This window comes from Salmo trutta, chromosome 7, assembly GCF_901001165.1.
Source record: "Salmo trutta chromosome 7, fSalTru1.1, whole genome shotgun sequence".
Lineage (NCBI taxonomy): Eukaryota > Metazoa > Chordata > Actinopteri > Salmoniformes > Salmonidae > Salmo > Salmo trutta.
This window is the reverse complement of record NC_042963.1, coordinates 30,515,267-30,540,390: the sequence shown is the minus strand read 5'-3', so window position 1 is coordinate 30,540,390 and position 25,124 is coordinate 30,515,267. Positions and strand designations below refer to the sequence as shown.

At 41.0% G+C, this 25,124-nt stretch overlaps 1 protein-coding gene across 6 annotated transcripts; it reads right to left on the bottom strand.

The window, feature by feature from the left end:
* Positions 1–1,896: 1,896 nt before the first annotated feature.
* Positions 1,897–18,277, bottom strand: LOC115197221 (G protein pathway suppressor 2). 6 transcript variants are annotated; one of them, XM_029758551.1, is made up of 13 exons: positions 18,053–18,277; positions 16,083–16,200; positions 15,742–15,851; positions 15,539–15,651; positions 15,152–15,231; positions 14,931–15,010; positions 14,464–14,641; positions 14,096–14,179; positions 13,825–13,901; positions 12,086–12,181; positions 11,704–11,787; positions 3,879–3,941; positions 1,897–2,493 (listed from the first exon to the last, which is right to left on the bottom strand). In XM_029758551.1, exons 1-12 carry the CDS (start codon positions 18,056–18,058, stop codon positions 3,897–3,899), a joined length of 1,071 nt encoding a protein of 356 aa, XP_029614411.1. In that variant the 5' UTR covers positions 18,059–18,277; the 3' UTR covers positions 1,897–2,493; positions 3,879–3,896. The 6 variants fall into 6 exon arrangements, with proteins under 6 accessions (XP_029614411.1, XP_029614412.1, XP_029614413.1 ...); XM_029758552.1 differs by lacking the exon at positions 3,879–3,941 and adding an exon at positions 8,036–8,106 and having other exon boundaries at positions 18,053–18,276; XM_029758553.1 differs by having other exon boundaries at positions 3,879–3,924; positions 18,053–18,276.
* Positions 18,278–25,124: the final 6,847 nt, after the last annotated feature.

The following is a 25,124-nucleotide window of genomic DNA, read 5'->3' as shown; positions in this document are numbered from 1 at the left end:
TTTCTTAGAAGTTTTTAATAAATCTGAATATTTGTAGCTACCTTTTAAGTAAATACCTGCAATCAACTTGTGCAATACGTTAGATAAATAACATTGTGTTCTTAAATTTCACCTGTCACATTATTATGAAGCTTATCGTAGTTCCCATTCACGTGTCACACGGAGTTTGTTTACAAGCACACAACGAGAGACCGGATCCTTGTGTCACTCACTCACTGTTGTGCAGTATGCGCCAGGTGATCTAATTACAGTATGGAATTCACAACTAAATGTTTGCTAGCTAGATATTTTATAACTATTAAGTTAACTGTTTAAAATGTGCATTTGGTTTGCTAATTTAGTAGCGTGCCACAAACTGTGAGTAGCATTTTTGATTTACTTGTATGGTTTAGGTCAGAAACTGAACAACATTTTTGCAATGCGCTCGTTAGCATTTAGTTACCATTCTCTATGGGATTTTACCTGTACTTGTTAGCATTGCTAATCTTCGGATTACATAGCATCAGTGGGGTTGAAAAACAATGCCGGTATTACAGAATATCCCGGTATGGCACAAGGTCGGCATGAAGTTATGACAATCTGTATACGGCCCAAGCTTATATACAAGAACAAAAAGGAAAAAGTGGAATATAACACTCACATTCGAAAAGCAGCTATACATAATTCACAGATCGATACAACACAGAACTATCCTGGTGCTTTCAACTCTAGGAAAGCCAACTCACTGATTCATTTCAGTTTCATCAGTCCTGTAGCAATTTGAAGATTAAAATCCAGAAGGAAACAGGTGTCGAAACCAAAAACCTGTAGGCTATAATTTGATATCCATCTCGACCAACTCTTACATTCTGATAAGTTGAAATAATGAAAAACGACGAGTCACTGAAGAGACCAGGTCATTTTTTCTTATTGTTTTCGCACTCTCCCTTGCCACCTTACCACTAAAAAGTGCATGGTCAACTTCCGACGCGCTTCTCTCCCACACAGACTGGCATATATTCAAGACTCTTCAGTACCGTAATTTCCGGACTATTGAGCGCACCTGAATATAAGCCGCACCCACTGAATTTAAAAAACAATATTATTTTGAACATAAATAAGCCGCACATGTCTATAAGCCGCAGGTGCCTACCGGTACATTGAAACAAATGAACTTTACACAGGCTTTAACGAAACACGGCTTGTAACAAAAAATTAAAAATTAGCAGTAAGCTTTAGTTGTCTTTTTGCACTGAGTCAATTCCTCACGCTGCTGTTTCCAACGTCTTATCATCGACTCATTAAGACCAAGCTCCCGTGCAGCAGCTCTATTTCCTTTTCCAACAGCCAGATCAATCGCCTTCAACTTGAAAGCTGCATCATATGCATTTCTCCGTGTCTTTGCCATGATGAGGGTGACAAAATGACTACCGTAATCAGAATGATGGGAAGTTTGAGAGCGCTCGATTTAATCTAAACAGTAAACAAAAAAGTTGTTTGACCTTAACCCGTTCGGTAATTTAATTGGTCTAATGAAAGCTTCATGCCGCCAAAAAACTGAGCATGTCACAGATAGTTTAAAAATAAAAAATAAAAAAAATGGAAAGCGGGAAAAATCCATATATTAGCCGCGTCATTGTTTAAGCCGCGAGGTTCGAAGCGTGGGAAAAAAGTTGCGGCTTATAGTCCGGAAATTACGGTATGTGTTCCTGTCACTATTTGTTTATGCTTTACCTCTTGTGAATGACCTCTGTATAAATACATTTTTCTATTCCAAGCCCTAATCGCAAATTTCTCTCTTTCATTTTTACAAAGATTTAACACACTCACTTCCCTCCCACATGTATCTTGTCAAATGTTCCCTTGTAACACATCATCATACATTTCCGCATTTAAAAAAAAAAAAGCCATTCCATGTTAAGTTTAAGTACAATTTAATAAAATTCAGTTGTAAACAACTTATTTTTTAATTTAAAAAGTTAAGGGAAAATATGGCTTCCACAAATATGTTTATGTGAATGGAAGAGGAATGTTCTTCCTTGCAAATGATCATTTTCTCCATAGGCCTTGAAAAGGGTTTACATTGAATCATTTAAAATTAGTTAAATAAGATTAAAATAAGAGTATTTTAAGAGGCTTTTATTATCAGTAAAAAGTGAGGAGCACAGAGCATTTAAGATTGTATTACCAAATTAAACCATCAACAATGTAAACAGCACCATTGTTCTGAATATACAAATTCTCTCATGTTATGTCATGATTGATTCTACTGAAATACTAATATAGGAAAAAAAAAAACATGCTTATATATACTGACAGTAGAGTCTTTTGGCAGAAGAAACTACATTGATGTACTATGTTAGCAGTTGAAGACAAACTGTGTGGAGAATGATGCCCTTCAGTAATTGCTGGTGGTGGGTGTTACTTGTTGTGGTGGTAGAACCTCTGTCCTGATTGGCTGTGGGAGAGGTAGGCATGCCGAGGGGTGGGTTGAGGAGAGCTCTGAAACGTTGTCTGTAAAATTGAAACAAAAGAGCATGAATAGATAATTTGGAAACATCATACTATAGAAGTAGAATCTAGTTTTCTAAGTATCACTTCCAACTAAACATGAGAATATATAATATAAGAATATACTTGAGTCAGTCAAATCAAAACTAGGGTGCCTCTAGCCCAGGGTTATTCAACCGGGGGTCCGCGGAATTACTGCAGTGGGTCCACGAAAATATATAAAATAAGTGGAAAAATATTTTGTTTATTTCAATATTTTAATGAATATCGCTAGCAACAGCAGACTAAACCGATTTTGATTTACATACCATACAGCAGAAAAGGGGAATATCTTCATATTTATTTCTCAACTCCTAATATTGAGAAAATTACACTCATTGGAGCTAATTTCAGTCACTGGAGTATCTGACATAGGCTTTGAGAAAGCCCCCGCGAGTACCAGTCGTGGCAAGTGATGCTGGCAAGCTTTCTTGACTTGGACATTCATTTTTGCTAAACAATTTTTGCCAAAACCTTTGTTTAAACAGCTGCTATTGGCAAACATGTTTGGAGTAGGTCTGGCACAATTATCGTATAATAGTCATCATAATCGTTTATTTGAGAAGGGGGGATTAAACTTTATATTCAAGTAGCTATAGTTTACGAAATATACATTTTTCCTTTTTACATGAAGTGGGTAAAGTTAGTAATACTTAAACGAGTTGAATGGCAGTTTGGAGTAGAAGCTTCATTTCCAGAAGATCTAAGCGGTCAAAACCATCTGTTCTTAAGACAGGGGTGTGAATACTGTGTTCTATTCATTAGGTATGTCGTAGTTTGTTGTGGGCGAAATTACAATATTGTTATATTACTGTTAATGCATCAAATGGTTGTTTTATGGAGTAGAATAGGGTTTTTAGAACACTCATCTGTGCGGGGTCTTCCAAGTTGGGCCTCTGGGGGCTTAATGCTGACAGTGGATTTACCATGCCTTTAGTGATAAAAACCTAAAGACCGCATTCCATAGCATGAGTTGGTGTTTGTGTGCCGGGCAGTACCAGGGTGGATGGCTCAGGTATGGATATGCCATTTGCGGGCTACCAAAAGTCCAGATCCGTGGTACTGGGTTGATCACAGCAGGACTGGTGAGGTTAATGTATCGAACGAGGATCTAGAGTGCAGGTGACGCCTTGCGAGGGCATCTGGCTTGGCGAAGTTCAAATTATAACATGTAATGTATTGATTAAATGTTTTGATAAATGAGGTAAACAGGTATGCCCTAGGGTTACTATTGTTAGAGGCTATTGTGAGTGTTTTGTTTTGGAAACACTAATTAGGCAATATTTTGATAGTGGTATGGGTTTCCCTGTTCATATAGACAGGGATTGAAATCTAAAAACAGCACTAACCGGTTTTCCTTGTCTGTCTCATTCACCTCCGTCATTTATTTGGGTTCTGTGAATGTGATAGGACTGTATGTGAGGGTAGAAATAAGTGTTAATCTTACATTTGGATAATAAGATATAGAAATTTGCTAAATAAGATGATAGAAATTTGGATAAGTCTTGATATAACATTATCTTGGGGTTCCGTCCATCACTGCCCATCATAGAATATCAAGAGTGGTATTGAGAGAGGGATGTTATTTTAGATAGTAGCAGCAAGTCTATAGTTTCTGGGAGGCTAGACTTTGCCATGATTTCTGGGAAGCTAGAGAACCATCTAGGATTCCATGACCGGGCAGGGCAGTGTCCGGGAAACTTCGGGGTTTTTTTCCACTGGGAGAATGTTTGCTGAGCCAATGGATTGGTTGATGTGAGTACCTAAGAATTTCTAACGTTCTATATTGATTCTGTGAAGATATGAAAATATGATGAATTGTATGCGTGTATAATGGATTTCTAGAGATTTGATGAAGGAATGATGGAACTATAATAATAATAATAACTAACTCGCGCACCCAGACGTAGACGTACGTCATGGTTGGGAAAATAATAGATACGTCTGAGTTGGTCCCTTTGATGGATCATTTGATGAAGATGAGGTTAAGCATTATTAAACTGTCTACAAAGTCAGTGGAATTGTCTCAAACTGGATTGGAGTGTGTCCACTTTTGGTTAACTTACCCTAACGATGTAGCTATGAAACGCTTATGGGATTTTCTCTGTCCAGGTACTACATTTAAAATAAAACTGCCCATATTGCCTGAAAATGTGTTATTTTTTTGTAGTCTAAGAGGAGTTGCATTAATTATCGTATAAACCCTTTTCACATATAGTTAGAGAATTAATGTGGCAAATCAACTTAACTTACAACGTAGCACAAAGCCTAACTTAGGGTTTTCCGTCAAACTAATTATCATTACGGAGCAAATGTGATGAAGTAATTTAAATATGTCGCATGAGAAAATATAATCCACTTTTATTACAAGGCGCACGATCTGGTTTTACATCAGTGGATGTGGATTTAATTTGTTTGACTGCTATGATGGTAAATAAATCCCTTTTGCGCATGTGAAAATCTGTGCGGAGAAACACTTGGAAGACCTTTCATGCCATTTCTGGTAATTGTGTCTTTATTATGTGCCAAGATGTTAACTTCTTTGGGCTAGGTGGCAGTGTTGGGAAGTTTGGATGAATGAGGTGCCCAAAGTAAACTGCCTGTTACTCAGGACCAGAAGCTAGGATATGCATAGAATTATAGGTAGTATTAGATAGAAAACTCTAAAGTTTCCAAAACTGTTAAAATAAAGTCTGTGAGTATAACAGAACTGATATGGCAGGCAAAATCCTGAGGACAATCCATCCAGAACTATTTTTTTCAGCTCACACCCGATTACTATGGCTGTCAATCGGAATATAAAAGGAAGACCACACCAGATTGCAGTTCCTAGGGCTTCCACTAGATGTCAACAGTCTTTAGAAAGTTTCAGGCCTGTTTGAAAAATGACCTAGAATTTGTAGTTTTAGTAAGGGCTCCCATTTTGGCTGTAGTGATTGTTGCGCGTTCCGGTGAGGGCGCGTACTTCGTTATTTATCTCCGGTAATGGTCTCCGGTATTCTCCGTCTTAAATGTTATCGTTTATTTACATATTAGGGTACCGGAGGATTGATTAGGAATGTTGTTTGATATGTTTGGAATAAGTTTATTGGTAACTTACGGGATTCATTTGTATGCATTTTGAACGAGGGAAACCGGTGGATTACTGAGTCAAGCGCGCCAATGAAACTTACTTTTTTGGGATATAAAGGACTTTATCGAACAAAAGGACCATGTCTTATGTAGCTGGGACCCTTGTGATTGCAACCTGATGAAGATCTTCAAAGGTAAGTTATTTATTTTATCGCTATTTCAGACTTTCGTGATGCCTCTGCTTGATTGGAAATGTTTGTAATGCTTTTGTGTGCGGGGCGCTGTCCTCAGATAATCGCATGGTGTGCTTTCGCCATAAAGCCTTTTTGAAATCTGACAAAGCGGCTGGATTAACAAGAAGTTAAGCTTTTAACCTCCCTAGGGTAGGGGGCAGTATTTTCACATCCGGATAAAAAACGTACCCGATTTAATCTGGTTATTACTACTGCCCAGAAACTAGAATATGCATATAATTGTTTGATTTGGATAGAAAACACCCTAAAGTTTCTAAAACTGTTTGAATGGTGTCTGTGAGTATAACAGAACTCATATGGCAGGCCAAAACCTGAGAAGATTCTGTACAGGAAATGCCCTCTCTGACCATTTCTTGGTCTTCTACACCCTCTTTATCGAAAACAGAGGATCTCTGCTGTAACGTGACACTTTCTAAGGCTCCCATAGGCTCTCAGAAGGTGCCAGAACGTTGAATGATGACTTTGCAGCCCCTGGCTGAAAAACAGTAGCGCATTTGGATAGTGGTCGATCTGAGAACAATGAGACGGGTGCGCGCATGCGTGTGAAGAGTCCATTTTACATTTTCAGTCTTTGAACAAAAAAGACGTCTCCCGGTCGGAATATTATCGCTATTTTACGAGAAAAATCGCATAAAAATTGATTTTAAACAGCGTTTGACATGCTTCGAAGTACAGTAATGGAATATTTTGAATTTTTTTGTCACGACATTCGTCCGCGCGTCACCGTTCGGATAGTGTCTTGAACGCAAGAACAAAACAGAGGATATTTGAACATAACTATGGATTATTTTGAACCAAAACAACATTTGTGGATGAAGTAGAAGTCCTTGGAGTGCATTCTGATGAAGAACAGCAAAGGTAATCCAATTTTTCTTATAGTAATTCTGAGTTTAGTGAACGCCAAACTTGGTGGGTGTCAAATTAGCTAGCCCGTGATGGCGAGCTATGTACTCAGAATATTGCAAAATGTGCTTTCGCCGAAAAGCTATTTTAAAATATGACACCGCGATTGCATAAAGGAGTTCTGTATCTATAATTCTTAAAATAATTGTTATGTATTTTGTCAACGTTTATCGTGAGTAATTTAGTAAATTCACCGGAAGTTTTCGGTGGGTATGCTAGTTCTGAACATCACATGCTAATGTAAAAAGCTGGTTTTTGATATAAATATGAACTTGATTGAACAAAACATGCATGTATTGTATAACATAATTTTACATTTACATTTTAGTCATTTAGCAGACGCTCTTATCCAGAGCGACATAATGTCCTAGGAGTGTCATCTGATGAAGATCATCAAAGGTTAGTGCTGCATTTAGCTGTGGTTTTGGTTTTTGTGACATATATGCTTGCTTTGAAAATGGCTGTGTGATTATTTTTGGCAGGGTACTCTCCTGACATAATCTAATGTTTTGCTTTCGCTGTAAACCCTTTTTGAAATCGGACAATGTGGTTAGATTAACAAGAGTCTTGTCTTTAAAATGGTGTAAAATAGTCATATGTTTGAGAAATTGAAGTTATAGCATTTTTGAGGTATTTGTATTTCGCGCCACGCGATTCCACTGGCTGTTGACTAGGGTGGGACGTTTGCCCATAGAAGTTAATATTACGATTTTTGTAATTTGAATTTCGCGCTCTGCAATTTCACCGGGTGTTGTCGAGGTGAGACGCTAGCGTCCCAATGATCCGTAAGAAGTTAAGACTACAAATAATTTTAATTGGATTATTTGCAGGATTTACTTCCATCATTTCAATAGCATTTGGCCTGACTCAGTTACACCAGCTCTGTCAGAAGGAATGGTCCAAAATTCACCCAACTTATTGTGGGAAGCTTGTGGAAGGCTACCCGAAATGCTTGACCCAAGTTAAACAATTTAAAGGCAATGCTACCAAATACTAATTGAGTGTATGTAAACTTCTGACCCAATGGGAATGTGATGAAAGTAATAAAAGCTGAAATAAATCATTCTCTCTACTATTATTCAGAGATTTCACATTCTTAAAATAGTGGTGATCCTAACTGACCTAAAACAGGGAATTTTTACTAGGGTTAAATGTCAAGAATTGTGAACATCTGAGTTTAAATGCATTTGGCTAAGGTGTATGTAAACTTCAGACTTCAACTGTATATGAAGGAGTGTATTGTCGTGTTGTTTGTTCTGTTTTGATACAAATCTCACCAGATTGGGTCTGCTGGATTGTTGGGATTTCTCCCGATGGGTTAGAGGTCTAACTTCCCGATCCTGTGGCTCTGCGATGAGGGGAGCATAAGCCAATTTGAAAAAATTGTTTCAACAGAATGTGTTGTTATTCTCTGACAAGTTTTTAGAAATTTGTATTAAGAATAATTGGTGAAAGTAATAGTTTGTCATATAATCAATGCTTGTCTGTATTTTCTGAATCAGAAATGAACTGAACTAAACTGTTGTTCTGATCTGTCCTCTCTTGATGCAGGGTTAATTTGGCCGAGAACGGCGTGAACCCCCTCTAACCGGCTGAAGAAGAGTGACAAAGGCGTTCAAGACGGCCCTGTCCGCACCATTTCTACCGAGAGACCGGAGTCCGAGCCAGCAACAGGTGGACAGCATCCAATCGAAGCTATCAACTGTTTTTTTCTCTCATGCCTTTTCTCTCAGGAGTGTGACAGGAGTCCACATGGAGTGAGCATGGGGAGAGATCTGTTCCAAAGCTTCTCTTATGTTGCTGGTATACTTGTTGACAAATGGACAAGACATAACGGGTGGTAAAGGTTGTAGCGGCCCAGGTGAGATTTTGAAATTGGGACATTATCATGGGCCATCCACTTTGAACTGTAAAGCTATCTGAAGAAAACAATGAAGACACACCAGAAGAATGGGGTGGGGGGGGGTCAACAGTGCCCATAATTGAATTAGACTCGTCTTAAAATTGTTTATTTTGGGGTATCAGGTTGATTGAGGTCTACACACTGCTAAATTTAAAGAAATTTTGATTAACAATGCATTAAGATACTGATTAATACTAGAATTATAGGGTAATTATACTGCATGTTAATATACATGTACATTCTGCCAATGCTGATATGTGTTAAATTGAGGGTTTTAACTTTGAGTGATAGGACAAATGTCAATCAATGAGCAATGTCATTCTAAATTTGCGTTGGATAATTTGGTTTTGATTACGATTTGGAAACTAAAACTGACTGATTGAATTTAGTATGTTAATAACTATGAGTGAAGAAATTAATGTATTATGGATTGATTGTTTTGATTGTTGTGTACTAGCATGCCCAGATCCTGAGACTGAAAGTGTCCCTAAACTATTTGACCTATAGGTGTTGCCTTATAAATAGTGGAATCATGTTGCTTGTCCTGGGTCATGTTCATTAGGCACCAACGCAAAAATTTTACTTAAACCGGGATTCACTACCTGGATTTGTCCAACAAGATATGCTAATTTTTGTTTCTGGGATGGAAATATTTATTTCCACTATGCTGACCAAGGGAAGTATGCTCAGTATCAACATGTTTTGTTTCGTACTCATAAAAAATGTACTCTGATTTAGATTGCTGATCTTTTCTTAACAATATTAATGTTTATATCATTCCCAATGAAGGATCATTTTATGTCAAGGTTTAAAGGCTCAATGAACCAATTTACAAATGGTAGTATTTTTTGTATTTATTTTACCTTTATTTAACTAGGCAAGTCAGTTAAGAACAAATTCTTATTTTCAATGACGGCCTAGGAACTGCCTTGTTCAGGAGCAGAATACTAGTGCAAGGAAGTTTTTTTCTATATGTTTTCAGTTAAAAGTTGTTTGATGACCTATTTGTTTTCTACATGTGAATTCATGTTTTAAAACCTTGTAATTTACTTTTAGGTTGGGAAAAATTACACAATTATGTTATAATACTGTTATTGCATCAAATGGTTGTTTTATGGAGTAGAATAGGGTTTTTAGAAAACTCATCTGTGCGGGGTCTTCTGAGTTGGGCCTCTGGGGGCTTAATGCTGACAGTGGATTTACCATGTCTTTGGTGATAAAGCCTAAAAACCGCATTCCATAGCATGAGTTGGTGTTTGTGTGCCGGGAGGTACCAGGGTGAGGATGGCTCGGGTATGGATAATGATGAGGGAAACCTTCTTTTGGGGGCCAGACCCTGGTTTCCACACAATGAAGTCTTTGAAAACAGTGAATTATTAGTATCTTTCATACAAATCCTAACCTTGTTACCCATTCCATGCATCTGTTGTTTGTCATGAACATTCAGGAGGATGTACTTTGCTATAAAATGCTGTGGCTCAAATCCGCTCGTTGGGCTCTCAACGAATCATCTAGGGTGGTTCATTGACCAGCTTCATTATTGCAATAATGAATTGATGTTAATAAGTTTTGAATAAAGTAATATCCTGATTGGTGATAGACCTCATCTCTCCTCATTATTGATTAGTATTTCCACGACAAGTTGTATTCATTAGGTATGTCTTTCAAAGATGCAATACAATTTCTAATTATTTTTTTTTACAAAAATTACAATAGCTGTGTTCGAATACTCATACTAACCATACTATATATTACGTGAATTGAGTATAAGGTATGCTTATTGGTCATAGTATAGATATAGTTAGTAGGCCAAAAGTTCTAGGACGTCGTACTAAATTTGCCAAAATATGAAGTACACACGCAGAGGACACTATTTCCGTACTTTCGGGCCCTTAATGCAATTGTTCATGAAATGGGCGTGGCTTCACATCGTTTCCAGATTTGAAGAAAACATGCAGTCGAAGTACAACCATAGCGGATACAAATTCATTGCTTTAACTAATTATGACAAATGTTAAGAAAATGTGGAGCAATGTAATAAAGTAATGACTTTTCAAATAAGTTACCTTACACGTTATATTGGCTGACAATTTGTTAGCTACGCTGTCCTTACAAACAACATAGCGTATCATTACAGTAGTATGTACTGGTATGTTCTTAGCTAGCTTCCTAACGTTAGTTGGCTACTTATACATCAAACTTGCCAGTATATTAACCATAGGCTAACTAACTAACCAACGTTTACTGACTTCATTATTCACGTCATTCTTAGCTTACTAAATGGTATAGTCGTTGCGCATGTCGAACCGCTCTGAATTTACAAACGGACAATCTGACAACGTTCTGAATTTACGAGCGCACTCTGGCACACCAGATTTCATTTAAGAACACACCCGAAGTTGTAAAATGTCTAACTAGTAATTTGTTATGCTACCTAGCTAGCAACAGCATCAACTTCCGGTAGACATGCAAAGAGCTAGTACGCTCAACTGAAAGCATACTGTTCGTTTACAGTATACTAAAATGAACTAATAGTACATAGTATGTAGTATATACTCATTAAGTATGTAGTATACAGTATGTTAGTATGGGTATTCGAACACAGTTAGCATCTGTGGTCATTTTCATGACAATCGTTACACTAAATTCCATAATCGTCCCAGCCCTAGCTTGGAGTTAACTTTCTAGCCCATAGGCTATATTAGAGATTACACTTCTCCAATTATAATGTGGGGAGATCAAAATAATGAAAAGCTATTGACCAAATCTATTCATTTTAACATGTTGATTACTTGTCCTTGCCATTATTCACAAGACAAGCAATGGGTCACCGGTTTGCCTGGGCAAGAAAAGGTTGAAGACCCCTGCTTTAGTCTAAAATAGTGATGAATACTCTAAACCATATTATCACACGACTGGTGTTGATTTTCATGACGTATTCATTGTATTTGGTCGAGGCCATTTGATCTATCTGGCAGCACCAAGGCTGTATATAAGGGGTTGTGCTGCTCAGATATGGGTGATGTCTGATAGGATACTCACTGGGTGAGCCTGCTGTGGAGGTGTTCCATGGGTAAAGCTTCCCGGAGAGGCTGGACGGGGGGGATGGGCATACGCTAAGCCAGACTATTCACACAGAACAGGAGGCGCAGGAAAAGAAGACATGAGGTTATGAATTAACAAAGCTAATTGACTTCGTAACCCTGTGGTGTGTTTCATACCATAGAAGGAAGAGAGCAATGCATAAAGCAGGGTTGTGTTCATTAGGCACAAAACTGAAAAAAGTGGAGTGAAATGGAGAGGTACTAACTGAACGCTTCCAATAAGAAAGACTTGTTTTGGTTTTTCATTGCAAAACATTTTGCTGTGTGCCCTAATGAACATGACCCAGGGTAGGTGTGTATGGAGGGTGGGTGGGCTTTACCTTGGCAGCAGGGATCTGCACTGCGAGGGAGGGGGAAGGCAGCAGGCCTGCAGCACAGGCATGAAGAGTCTGAGGGTGCATGGGCCGTAGAGTACTCTGAAGCCACCACAAAAACACAGCAGAAAAAGATTAAGGGCCAGTTACGTGTGAGTTAACCACAGATGACCCACTCACAAACTGAAATACAGTACACTGCTTGTGGTCAACCTCTTAAATGCATTGTTTAACCTGTTGGGGATAGGAGGCAGTATTTGCACGGCCGGATAAAAAAACGTACCCGATTTAATCTGGTTACGACTCCTGCCCAGTAACTAGAATATGCAAATGTAGATTTGGATAGAAAACACCCTAAAGTTTCTAAAACTGTTTGAATGGTGTCTGAGTATAACAGAACTCATATGGCAGTCAAAACCCTGAGACAAATCCTAACAGGAAATGGAAATCTGATGTGTGGAAATCACTTCAAACCTTTGCCATTGAAATACACAGGGGCTTATTAATCATTTAGCACTTCCTAAGGCTTCCACTAGATGTCGACAGTCTTTACAAAGTGGTTTGAGTCTTCTATGGTACAAACTGACCCAAAGAGAGGCTGTGGAACTTGGTCACAGGGGGAGGGCCATTTACTACTATGACGCGGCCGCCCACGGCTACCCTCCCCTTTCGAAACGTTTAGTAAGACAATGCAATCGTCCGCCTTGAATATTATTGAAGCTCTGGTTGAAAAAGGCCCTAAAGATTTATGTTATACAACGTTTGACATGTTTGAACGAACTTAAATATATATTTTTTGCACATTCGTGATGACAAGTCCCGCGCACTACGGTACATTTTGAGTAGCCTTCGGAACGCGCTAACAAGAAGGAACTATTGGGACATAAATTATTAACTTTTTCGAACAAAACTACATTTGTTGTGGACCTGGGATTCCTGGAAGTGCCTTCTGATGAAGATAATCAAAGGTAAGGGAATATTTACAATAGTATTTTTGATGGTTGATGGTTCCAAGATGGCGCTAACATGTATCGCCTAGCCTATTTTTCTGAGCATACCACGTCGTTTATTGCAAAGTGTGATTTCCCAGTAAAGTTATTTTTAAATCTGGCAAAGCGGTTGCATTCACGAGATGTTAATCTATAATTCTTTGGATGACAATATTACATTTTAACAATGTTTTCGAATAGTAATTTTGTAAATTGTAGCGCTGATTCACCGGAAGCATTTGAGGGAAAAGATTTTCTGAACGTCACGCGCCGATGTAAAATGCTGTTTTTATATATAAATATGAACTTTATCGAACAAAAAATGCATGTATTGTGTAACACGATGTCTTAGGAGTGTCATCTGATGAAGATTGTCAAAGGTTAGTGCTGCATTTAGCTGTGTTTTGGGTATTTGTGATGCATCTAGTTGCTTTGAAAATGGCTGTGTGATTATTTCTGGCTGGGTACTCTCCTAACATAATCTAATATTTTGCTTTTGCTGTAAAGCCTTTTTGAAATCGGACAACGTGGTTCGATTCAGGAGAGGTGTATCTATAAAACAGTGTAAAATAGTCATATGTTTGAGAAATTGAAGTTATAGCATTTATGAGGTTTTGTATTTCACGCAACGCGATTCCACTGGCTGTTGACCAGGGTGCCCAGAGGTTAAACACTATGGTTTATAGCACTGTTATATAACCATATCATCCTGTGCCATGCTACTTTGGCAGTCTATATGGGGCCCAATGAACTTACAGAGTCAGTGAAACCAGATTGTTGATTAGCATGTTCAAGCTGCTTCTGTAGAGGGATCCCAGCACTGGGGATTAATCCTGGGGACAATAAAATATAAAATGGTGAACAATGAAAAATTGAGTGAAGCAAGAGAGTAGTGAGTAGTAAAGTCAGTACACCCATCCCAGTGTCATTACGCATAAACCTTATATGAAACATACCACAATCCCAAGTGTGCGGCCTACAACAACCTATAGACATTATTAGACACAGACACACAGATGTAAGGTACCTGGCTGAGAGGTAAAGTGGCTGTGTACAGCGTAGCCCTGCTGCTGGTGAGGCAGGTACTGCATGGCCTGGAACGCTGAGGCACCTGGACGGGGATGGGGGGCGGGGGGGACATTAAGGAGCGGTTTACGAGTTAAGCACGCACACAGACCGCATACACAATAAGCTTCTCATTCTCATAATGACCACAACATGGTCACCTTGAAAAACAACACAAACAGACTGCTCCCATATCGGTTTGTCAAACATGTTTGGCTCAACAATGACCATAGGAATTGGCAAACCAGAACAAAAAGATCGGGGACCAAGCTACCAGATAGACAACACGTCTCTCAAATAACAATTCAATTGAAAATCCAAAGCGGTTACCTCTGAGCTGCGAGCTGCTGGCGTAGCTGACAGGGACATGCTGGCTGGTGGCGAAGGGAGAGGCGTGCTGTGCCTGGGTGAGCTGGCCGTAGGGGCCATGGGCTGCCTGGCTGGCTGAATACTGCCCATGCTCGGCGCCCACGGAGCTCATCCCTGGCTGGCTCTGGTAGTGACGCCCCTGTCAAGTAACATACAGGACACGTTTTCACACACATTCAATGTACTAAGTCGCCTTGAATAAAAGGGTCTGCTAAATTCCATATACTATTAGTAGGTTACATTCAGGCCAGACCTATATTAAGTATAGAACACGTTATAAAATCAGGGCATATTGGGTCCCCATTCGTCAGTCCTCAAGCCACTGAAGTCCTAATTATAATCAACAGGAACAAGTGCGTGCTGCATACACTGAGGGGCTTGAGGCCAAATACTGGAAACCCTAGTATTTATGAAATCTGCTCACTCACAGGAAGGACAGGGGACTGGAAGAGCTGTTTACTGCGTTCTCCAAGCAGAGCAGCAGACCGGCCATGACTCACTTGACCTACTGATCATTGATATAGAGAGGAGGGTAACATGGAGAAAAAGATACAGAGGGAGAGAGCGAGGCTGGTAATGTGCATAGTACAACTAACAGTATGTGTGTATAGACAATTACGCTTGTATTACATCAATCAGTGTGAATTACCTTGCATGCTAAGCAGATGTTGTCCTGAGTGGATAGCCATGCTGGGCTGGTACGTAGCAGATGTCAGGGTTGTCATGTCGCTACAAGAAAACATTGAGGAAAGAAAGTAAGATCTTGTCCATAGTCACAATGTGTGAGTATAGTAACAATGTTAATGCTAGTTTATCAGCAAATAGGACTGACTTTCATATCAAAAGCCAATAACATACGTAGGTAGCTGGGGAATGTGGGGATGTGTTAGCCTGGTGGTCCCAGATCTGTATGTGCTGTATGTATGTGCTTCCAACAACAACCATAGATGTTTGCAAAACAGCCCCTGCAGATCTGGGACCAGCAGGCTAGGGATAAGTGATTTTTTAAGACCTCCAGAGCCAGTAAAACCTTTACCTCTGTTCTTTCCTCCGTCTCTTCTCCTCCTCATGGAGCACTTTCTTCAACTGGAGGAAGAGCTGGTGTTTCTCCTCTTGTAGCCCCTGTAGCTTCTCCCCCATCTTCATGATCTAAGGGAGAGAAAGAAGGACAAAAGAAAGCGGAGTTAAGTAAGAGGAACCGAAAGAGAGAGTGAGGCACTAGAGAGCTCAATAACTCACCTGCTCTTTCGTCTCATCTAAAGACATTCTCTCCTCCACCTCTTTCTTTCTCTTCCTTTCCTCCTCCTCCTTCTGCTTCTGCTCCATCATTTTGTCTACTTCTTCTTCCTCTGTAGCACAAGGTTGGGTGAGAGGGTTACAGAACAGGAAAGGGGGATACCTAGTCAGCGGTACAACTCAATGCATTCAACTGAAATGTGTCTTCCGCATTTAACCCAACCCCTCTGAATACGGGGAACAGTGGGTTAACTGCCTTGCTCAGGAGTTGATAGTGTGTTACCTGCAACTTTGTTTGCGTTTGCAAACTCCCAGTGTCATTGGGTGAGAGGGTTCTTTCTTACCTTGTCTCTTGCGGTCTCGCTCTCGCATGATGTGCTTGTGCAGGGCGCGTGCCATGGCATTGGACAGTTTAGGCCTCTCTAGTAGAGCAGGCATGATGGTAGGAATTGGTGGGGCCAGCTAAGAACAGACAGATTGACACAGGATGAAAGTGAGCACAATAATCACCACTGACATATTGTATGTTTACATCCATTTACCTACCACAGTCCTTCATTAACCAAACAACAATACATGACTCAATCAGGCTGTTATGATAAAGTCCCTAATAATTAGATCACAACAGCAGAAATGGAGCGAGAGCTTGGAACTACAAGGTTCTATCTGCAAAAACATGATCGAGATAATTGGCTTTAACGTTCCGAACCATCTTTGGTTTCAACAGTTTATAATATTTTTTATACTGTATTATTTTGAACTTAACATTAATTAGGGGTATTTAGAGTACTATATAGGTCGAACATTGAACAGAACAAGGCCATGTCATTAACTCAATTTTGACAAAAATGCTGATACAACTTTAAAGTACCAAACTCTCGAAACTTTAACCTACATTATAATAATATATTCAGTTAGCTTGCTATGTCCAGAGCCAGATAAAATATGGCTGACTAGCTCAAATGTCAGTAGCTACACTTTGAAAAATCGGTGATATAAGAACACTTACATACAGCAGTTACACAGTAGTGTAAATAATAGTGCAGAGAATTTCAGACCAACCTTTACTCGGCGATACTTCAATTCCCAACTTGGAAGACAACACATCTTCTATATTTCCATGTCTAGTAACAGGGGGTTTGTTTGAATTTAGAAAATGCTTGGTTATTAATTAAAATTATTGTTTTGCTCAATGAGGTAATCCAACAATGTATATGCCACCATCTTGTCTATTTAAAATCTTCTCTCATCGATTAAGACAGGTGGGTGTCCCACCCCAAAGTGCTGCATGTCATGACACTAACCTGTCTCGATCAACAATAAGATTTGAAATAGACAAGATGGCTACGTATACATTGTTGGATTACTAAATGGAGCAAAATATTTATTTAATAATTGAGTATGTTCTCAATTCAAACGAACTCCCTGCAACTAGACATGGAAGTCTAGAAGACATGTTGTCTTCCAAGTCAGGAATTTAGGTAGCTGAGGAACGCTCAACTCTGTTCTCTTATATCAAGGCAGAGTTGAGTATTGATGACTAGTCGCGCGATTTACTTGCAACGACTCACCATCTGTCGGTAACGTTACTTAAACGTTAAAATGCCAAATTTTGAAAACGCTTACCTGTACCGCTATGTTTGTCCTGTACAACTGCGGTCCTTCCGCGGGGTGCTGGAATTCATACTTTAATAGAAACGTATCGCATACCACCGAGTTTTTCCTCATTTGTGTTTCTTAACTGGAGACGTGACATTTAACGTTCGCTACATAAACTGAGATTCAATTGGCACAAGCGCATTCGCGCTAAGGAAAGCTTGGTGGTTGTACAAGATACGTGTTTATTAAAAGTATGAATTTCATCACCCCACGGAAGGACTGCAAGTTGTACCGGACAAACATAGCGGTACAGGTAGGCCTAAGAGTTTTCCTATCACAAAATCATGATCACATCCTCGATCTACCCGATTTAAGTCTAATAATGACAAACTATAACGTTAGCCAATAATACATTCGTCTAAATTGTTTCGCTAGTTAGCTGCCACTGGCTAACAACCCGTTACAAATATTACGCGTTAGCTAGCTTGTATTAATTACTAGCTGGCTATGTTACCTTGTAGGTAATCTCACACTAGCAGTTTAGCATTAACTAGCAATATTGATTTGAAAAGTCAGTGATCTGTCTACTTTTAAATAACATACGCCAAGGCTGACTTTATAGTGAACTAGCTAGCTAAACACATTTGCAAAGCAAATCCCGATTTAGCATCAATAATTTAACGACAGTTTAGCTAGCTAGCTAAACTACACATACTCGCATATCTAGCAGTCTTGCAATACAATTGCGTGGAATCCTCTCAAAACGCACTTTTTCCTTGTCAGAAAATATGTCTTTGTTAGGCTGGTTTGCAGGTAAAATGCTATAAAAACCCAATGTTGACACTAGCTGGGTGTATTCACCAGGAACCCAAACTGAACAAAACGGGAAGGGGTCTTCTTCTATGGTATTGTAGCGGTCCACAAACACACGTTAAAGGTGCATGACCCCTTCTTCTTCTTCTTTGCGGTTTAACGGCGGTTGGCATCCAATATGTTGCATGACCGCCACCTACTAGACTGGAGTACAACTCCCTTATACTTTGCTATAAAAAAATAAATTAACAAATTCCCTACCATCTCTAACACTACACTCACCAAAAAATATATAATAAATAAATACAGTTAAAATTACACCACCCTACTCCACTATTTAAATATATTTAGTCCTACCTCATGCAAACAACTTGAAAGGATGGGACATCACCACAAAAGCTCGTACAGGATAACTTTATATATCCTAACATCACTTTGTCTGGCAAAGACTCAACATCAAAACTCAAAAGAACAGACAATGACTCTTCTGTTTCACCGCTCTGCCACCCTGTCTGCGTTGCACCAAACGACGAGCATCACAAACACTGCGGGAATCTTCCACTTCAGTTGGTTAACTTTTACATTTACTGCTACCCCAGTTATCACTCCTTTCAATGGCGCCCTATTTCTTGAGAGCAAAACAATTCACATTTCTTGCCCCCATTCGTTTAACGCAGAGCCCCTTCTCCCTCTGACCAGCAGAAACACAAACAATTAAGTCCACTTCTGGTTACCCTCACCGATTCCACAGCACTCACCCACCCTGAAACCACAAATGGATCAGCTAAAAGGCAAGGGTCCACTTTTTCCAAAAACTTTACTCCTACTGTCACAGACTCATCTTTATCCTGAACCTCGGTACAAGCCTCCACCACACCTACAACCTCTGATAATTCGCCCTCATTCACCTCCTCTTCAGCTCACTCTGCTTACACTTTCTACCATTCTTCTTTAACAAACCATATCTCTTTTTTTCCCCCATTTTTAATCAACTCAAGCTCACCCTCTTCCTCCCTCTCTCTCTTAGACCTCCTCGGCCTCTCTTTTCCCTCCATTCCTCCTACGTATTCCAAGTAAACGTCTCCTTATGACAATACTGCACTTCTTCTGACAAACATCTTGTTCTTGCCTTCTCAAGGGATGCCATTTAAACCGGCTGCCACAATCTCCATACAATCAGCACGAACCCCTCAGGATGTAGCGCTCAACAGTGTATGCCACTTATAAAGCAGCTGCTTCGTCTTGATGTTCTTCTTTATCAAAAGCTACCGCAACTCTTTTCAATTTCAAACAAACGCGCTCTCCATCTTTCTTCTCCAACGTGCTCCTTCAACGTCCAAAACACTCCCGACTTGGTGTATGATGCCAACTACTGTATGGGGTGAAAACTGTAACTTTAACACAGAAAAAAACACTCGTATTATCCCCACCAAAATTAAGAAAAAACAAACTGTCAGTTTCAAATGTCTTCTCAGATCCCTACACAGGCTTTGGGGCCTGAGACGGGGGGAGCGTCTTCCGACAGATACAATACCCTGCAATGTTTCAGACGTGATGTCCTGAAGATCCAATAACCTTTTGGCCACTTTCAAAATGTTATCCAGTTTCTCAATAAACGCAACAAAATCCACCTTCTTCACCATTAGTATTTCAGGATATTTTATCTGATGAACGACATCAATAGGCTGCTGGTCATCCACTGCCAGAGCTTCATCATCTCTACTCTCTCCAACAATTTTCACTGCCTCCGCATAGGAAACCTGCTCGACGGCCCTGGATCCTCGCTACTTTGACCTCCTACACCCTAACAGGGCATTTAGGGAATTCTGGAACATGATTCCCATCACAGTTGAAGCATCCTCAGACTCTTCAACACTGAGGTCTCCCAAATCAACATCCTTATTCATGAATCGTCCCAACCAGAAACTGCTTTTCGTTTCCAGATTTCGCTTTTTTTAGCTCCATTTTTCTTTATTACCGTCGTCCAGTCATTCTTGCCAACTTCATTTGCGCGAAACACAATCAAACATTGCTTATGAATATTAAATATCACAATACCATAAAGCCCACAAAACCATAAAGCCCACCAATATGGAGCCACCCTGGAGGGACGTTCCTGAGTTTGTCCAATAGAAACTCTAGTTTTCAGTTTGGGAGTAACCGGCTTCCGTAATAAAAGGTTTTGCAACTGTTTGCTGCGGTCTTCCTCTAATGAATACACCCCTGATACTGTTGGGTGTGAGGTTGGCAAGCTTATGAATGTTGCCAAATTCAACAAAAAAGCAGAGCAAATTTGACAATTCCAGAGCCAGAAATCAGCATGTTGTAGTCCTTTGTAGCTAAAGCCAGATATACTTTTGAGGAGATGGGAATACATTGTAACTTGGAGTCGTATTAACGTCCATTGTGTACATTGCCCGTGCGTTAACAATGGGCTATGCAGTGCATTCTCTGTAGAATCCCACAAGAAGTGAATGGGAGTCAATTGGGCGCTAGCTCAAAAACCCAGCATGGATTACATAAAACGAAACTCAACATTACAAATATTTTCAGAGATTTTAGATAATTAACTTGTTCTTAATATCGTATAGCTTTTAAATTGTGTCATTACAAAATAGGCATGTTTCTCAACTCATACCCAGGGGTGTAGTGCTGTCGGAGTGTGGAAAAACAGCGTTCCCTCACCCTTTTCAATTTGAGAATGCACAGAGCTGGTAAAACTATTTCTGTGAAAGTTATTATCAAAAATTCGAAATAAAGTCTATTTAATTACAACAAAAATTCCATGAAAACAATAGAATGACAAACAAAATAAATATGTAAATTTGCAACCTAGAGATAGTTAAATCCACCATTTAAATATCTCTAGGTTGCAAATTTACATATTTATTTTGTTTGTCATTCTATCGTTTTTATGGCATTTTTGTCCCAGAAAACTTGTTTCCTGTCTTCTCTCTGGCGGTGGTGAGAATTATGAACTATAGGCTATGTGTGTGCACTGCGTAAACCCGTCGGAGGCTTGATCACTTTGGCCAATCAGAACGTTGAAAATAAATTCCTAATTCACTGTGTGTCTGCCTGGATATTCATAAAACTCCACGGACCCTCTTGTACAGTGGAACCCAGAACGATCTGTGACCACTTGGATATGGCGAGACCATTTTATTTTTTTATTTATTTCACCTTTATTTCACCAAGATCAAGCAAAGCAGTGTGACACAAACAACACTGAGTTACACATGGGATAAACAAACGTACAGTCAATAACACAATAGAAAGATCTATATACAGTGTGTGCAAATGTAGTAAGATTAGGGAGGTAAGGCAATAAATAGGCCATAGTGGTGAAATAATCACAATTTAGCATTAACACTGGAGTGATAGATGTGCAGAAGATGAATGTGCAAGTAGAGATACTGGGGTGCAAAGGAGACAGCTGATGCTTAAAGTTAGTGAAGGAGATATAAGACTCCAGCTTCAGTGATTTTTGCAACTCATTCCAGTCATTGGCAGCAGAGTGAGCTGAGATAAGGCGGGGCTTTACCTAGCAAATACTTATATATGACCTGGAGCCAGTGGGTTTGGCGACGAATTTGAAGTGAGGGCCAGCCAACGAGAGCATACAGGTCGCAGTGGTGGGTAGTATATGGGGCTTTGATGACAAAACTGATGGCGCTGTGATAGACTACATCCAATTTGCTGATTAGAGTGTTGGAGGCTATTTTGTAAATGACATCGTCGAAGTCAAGGATCGGTAGGATAGTCAGTTTTACGAGGGTATGTTTGGCAGCATGAGTGAAGGATGCTTTGTTGCGAAATAGGAAGCTGTGATGTGAGTCTGGAAGGAGAGTTAACAATCTAACCAGACACTTAGATATTTGTAGTTGTCCACATACTCTAAGTCAGAACCGTTCAGAGTAGTGATGCTAGACGGGCGGGCGGGTGTGGGCAGCGATCGGTTGAAGAGCATGCATTTAGTTTTACTTGCAGTTAAGAGCAGTTGGTGGCCACGGAAGGAGTGTTGTATGCCATTGAAGCTTGTCTGGAGGTTAGTTAACACAGAGTCCAAAGGGCCAGAAGTATACAGAATGGTGTCGTCTGCGTAGAGGTGGATCAGAGAATCACCAGCAGCAAGAGCGACATCATTGTCTATCTCCTCATTTGAATTCCATGCTGTCACAGTCACTAGCCCATTCAAGCTTAACATCCTTATCATTTATCGCCTTCCAGGTTCCCTTGGAGAGTTCATCAATGAGCTTGACGCCTTGTTCTGGGTGACTTTAACCTCCCTACGTCTACCTTTGACTCATTTCTCTCTGCCTCCTTCTTTCCACTCCTCTCCTCTTTTGACCTCACCCTCTCACCGTCCCCCCCTACTCACAAGGCAGGCAATACGCTTCACCTCATCTTTACTAGATGCTGTTCATCTACAAATCTCACTGCAACTCCCCTCCAAGTCTCCGACCACTACCTTCTATCCTTTTCCCTCTCGCTCTCCTCCAACACTACTCACTCTGCCCCTACTGAGATGGTATTGCGCCGTCGCAACCTTCGCTCTCTCTCTCCTGCTACTCTCTCCTCTTCCATCCTATCATCTCTTCCCTCTGCTCAATCCTTTTCCAACCAATCTCCTGATTCTGCTTCCTCAACCCTCCTCTCCTCCCTTTCTGCATCCTTTGACTCTCTATGCCCACTATCCTCCCGGCCGGCTCGGTCCTCCCCTCCTGCTCCGTGGCTTGACGACTCATTGCGAGCTCACAGAACAGGGCTCCGGGCAGCCGAGCAGAAATGGAGGAAAACTAGCCTCCCTGTGGACCTGGCATCTTTTCACTCCCTCCTCTCTACATTTTCCTCCTCTATCTCTGCTGCTAAAGCCACTTTCTACCACTCTAAATTCCAAGTATCTGCCTCTAACCCTAGGAAGCTTTCTGCCACCTTCTCCTCCCTCCTGAATCCTACTACCCCTCCCCCCCTCCCTCTCTGTGGATGACTTTGTCAACCATTTTGAAAAGAAGGTTGACGACATTCGATCCTCGTTTGTTAAGTCATACGACACCGCTGGTCCTGCCCTACCCTATGCTTTGACCTCTTTCTCCCCTCTCTCTCCAGATGAAATCTTGCGACTTGTGACGGCCGGTCGCCCAACAACCTGCCCGCTTGACCCTATCCCCTCCTCTCTTCTCCAGACCATTTCCGGAGACCTTCTCCCCTACCTCACCTCGCTCATCAACTCATCCTTGACCGCTGGCTATGTCCCTTCCGTCTTCAAGAGAGCGAGAGTTGCACCCCTTCTCAAGAAACCTACACTCGATCCCTCTGATGTCAACAACTACAGACCAGTATCCCTTCTTTCTTTTCTCTCCAAAACTCTTGAGCGTGCCGTCCTTGGCCAGCTCTCTTGCTATCTCTTTCAGAATGACCTTCTTGATCCAAATCAGTCAGGTTTCAAGACTGGTCATTCAACTGAGACTGCTCTTCTCTGTGTCAAGGAGGCTCTCCGCACTGCTAAAGCTAACTCTCTCTCCTCTGCTCTCATCCTTCTAGACCTATCTGCTGCCTTTGATACTGTGAACCATCAGATCCTCCTCTCCACCCTGTCCGAGTTGGGCATCTCCGGCGCGGCTCACTCTTGGATTGCGTCCTACCTGACAGGTCGCTCCTACCAGGTGGCGTGGCGAGAATCCGTCTCCGCACCACATGCTCTCACCACTGGTGTCCCCCGGGGCTCAGTTCTAGGCCCTCTCCTATTCTCGCTATACACCAAGTCACTTGGCTCTGTCATATCCTCACATGGTCTCTCCTATCATTGCTACACAGACGACACACAATTAATCTTCTCCTTTCCCCCTTCTGATAACCAGGTGGCGAATGACATCTCTGCATGTCTGGCAGACATATCAGTGTGGATGACGGATCACCACCTCAAGCTGAACCTCGGAAAGATGGAGCTGCTCTTCCTCCCAGGGAAGGACTGCCCGTTCCATGATCTCGCCATCACGGTTGACAACTCCATTCTGTCCTCCTCCCAGAGTGCTAAGAGCCTTGGCGTGACCCTGGACAACACCCTGTCGTTCTCCGCTAACATCAAGGCGGTGACCCAATCCTGTAGGTTCATGCTCTACAACATTCGCAGAGTACGACCCTGCCTTACACAGGAAGCGGCGCAGACCGTCTGGTGTTCAACCTTCCCAAGCTCTCTCACGTCAACCCGCTCCTCCGCACCCTCCACTGGCTTCCAGTTGAAGCTCGCATCTGCTACAAGACCATGGTGCTTGCCTACGGAGCTGTGAGGGGAACGGCACCTCCGTAACTTCAGGCTCTGATCAGTCCCTACACCCAAAGAAGGGCACTGCATTCATCCACCTCTGGCCTGCTCGCCTCCCTACCTCTGCGGAAGCACAGTTCCCGCTCAGCCCAGTCAAAACTGTTCACTGCTCTGGCACCCCAATGGTGGAACAAGCTCCCTCACGACGCCAGGACTGCGGAGTCAATCACCACCTTCCGGAGACACCTGAAACCCCACCTCTTTAAGGAATACCTGGGATAGGATAAGTAATCCTTCTAACACCCCCCCCAAAAAAAGATATAGATGTACTATTGCAAAGTGGTTGTTCCACTGGATATCATAAGGTGAATGCACCAATTTGTAAGTCACTCTGGATAAGAGCGTCTGCTAAATGACGTAAATGTAAATGTAAATCATTGATGTATACAGAGAAAATAGTCAGCCCGAGAATTGAACCCTGTGGCACCCCCATAGAGACTGCCAGACATCCGGACAACAGGCCCTCCGATTTGACACTCTGAACTCTATCTGAGAAGTAGTTGGCGAACCAGGCGAGGCAGTCAATTGAGAAATCAAGGCTGTTGAGTCTACCGATAAGAATGCGGTGATTGACAGAGTCGAAAGCCTTGGCCAGGTTGATGAAGACAGCTGCACAGTATTGTCTTTTATCGATGGTGGTTATTATATT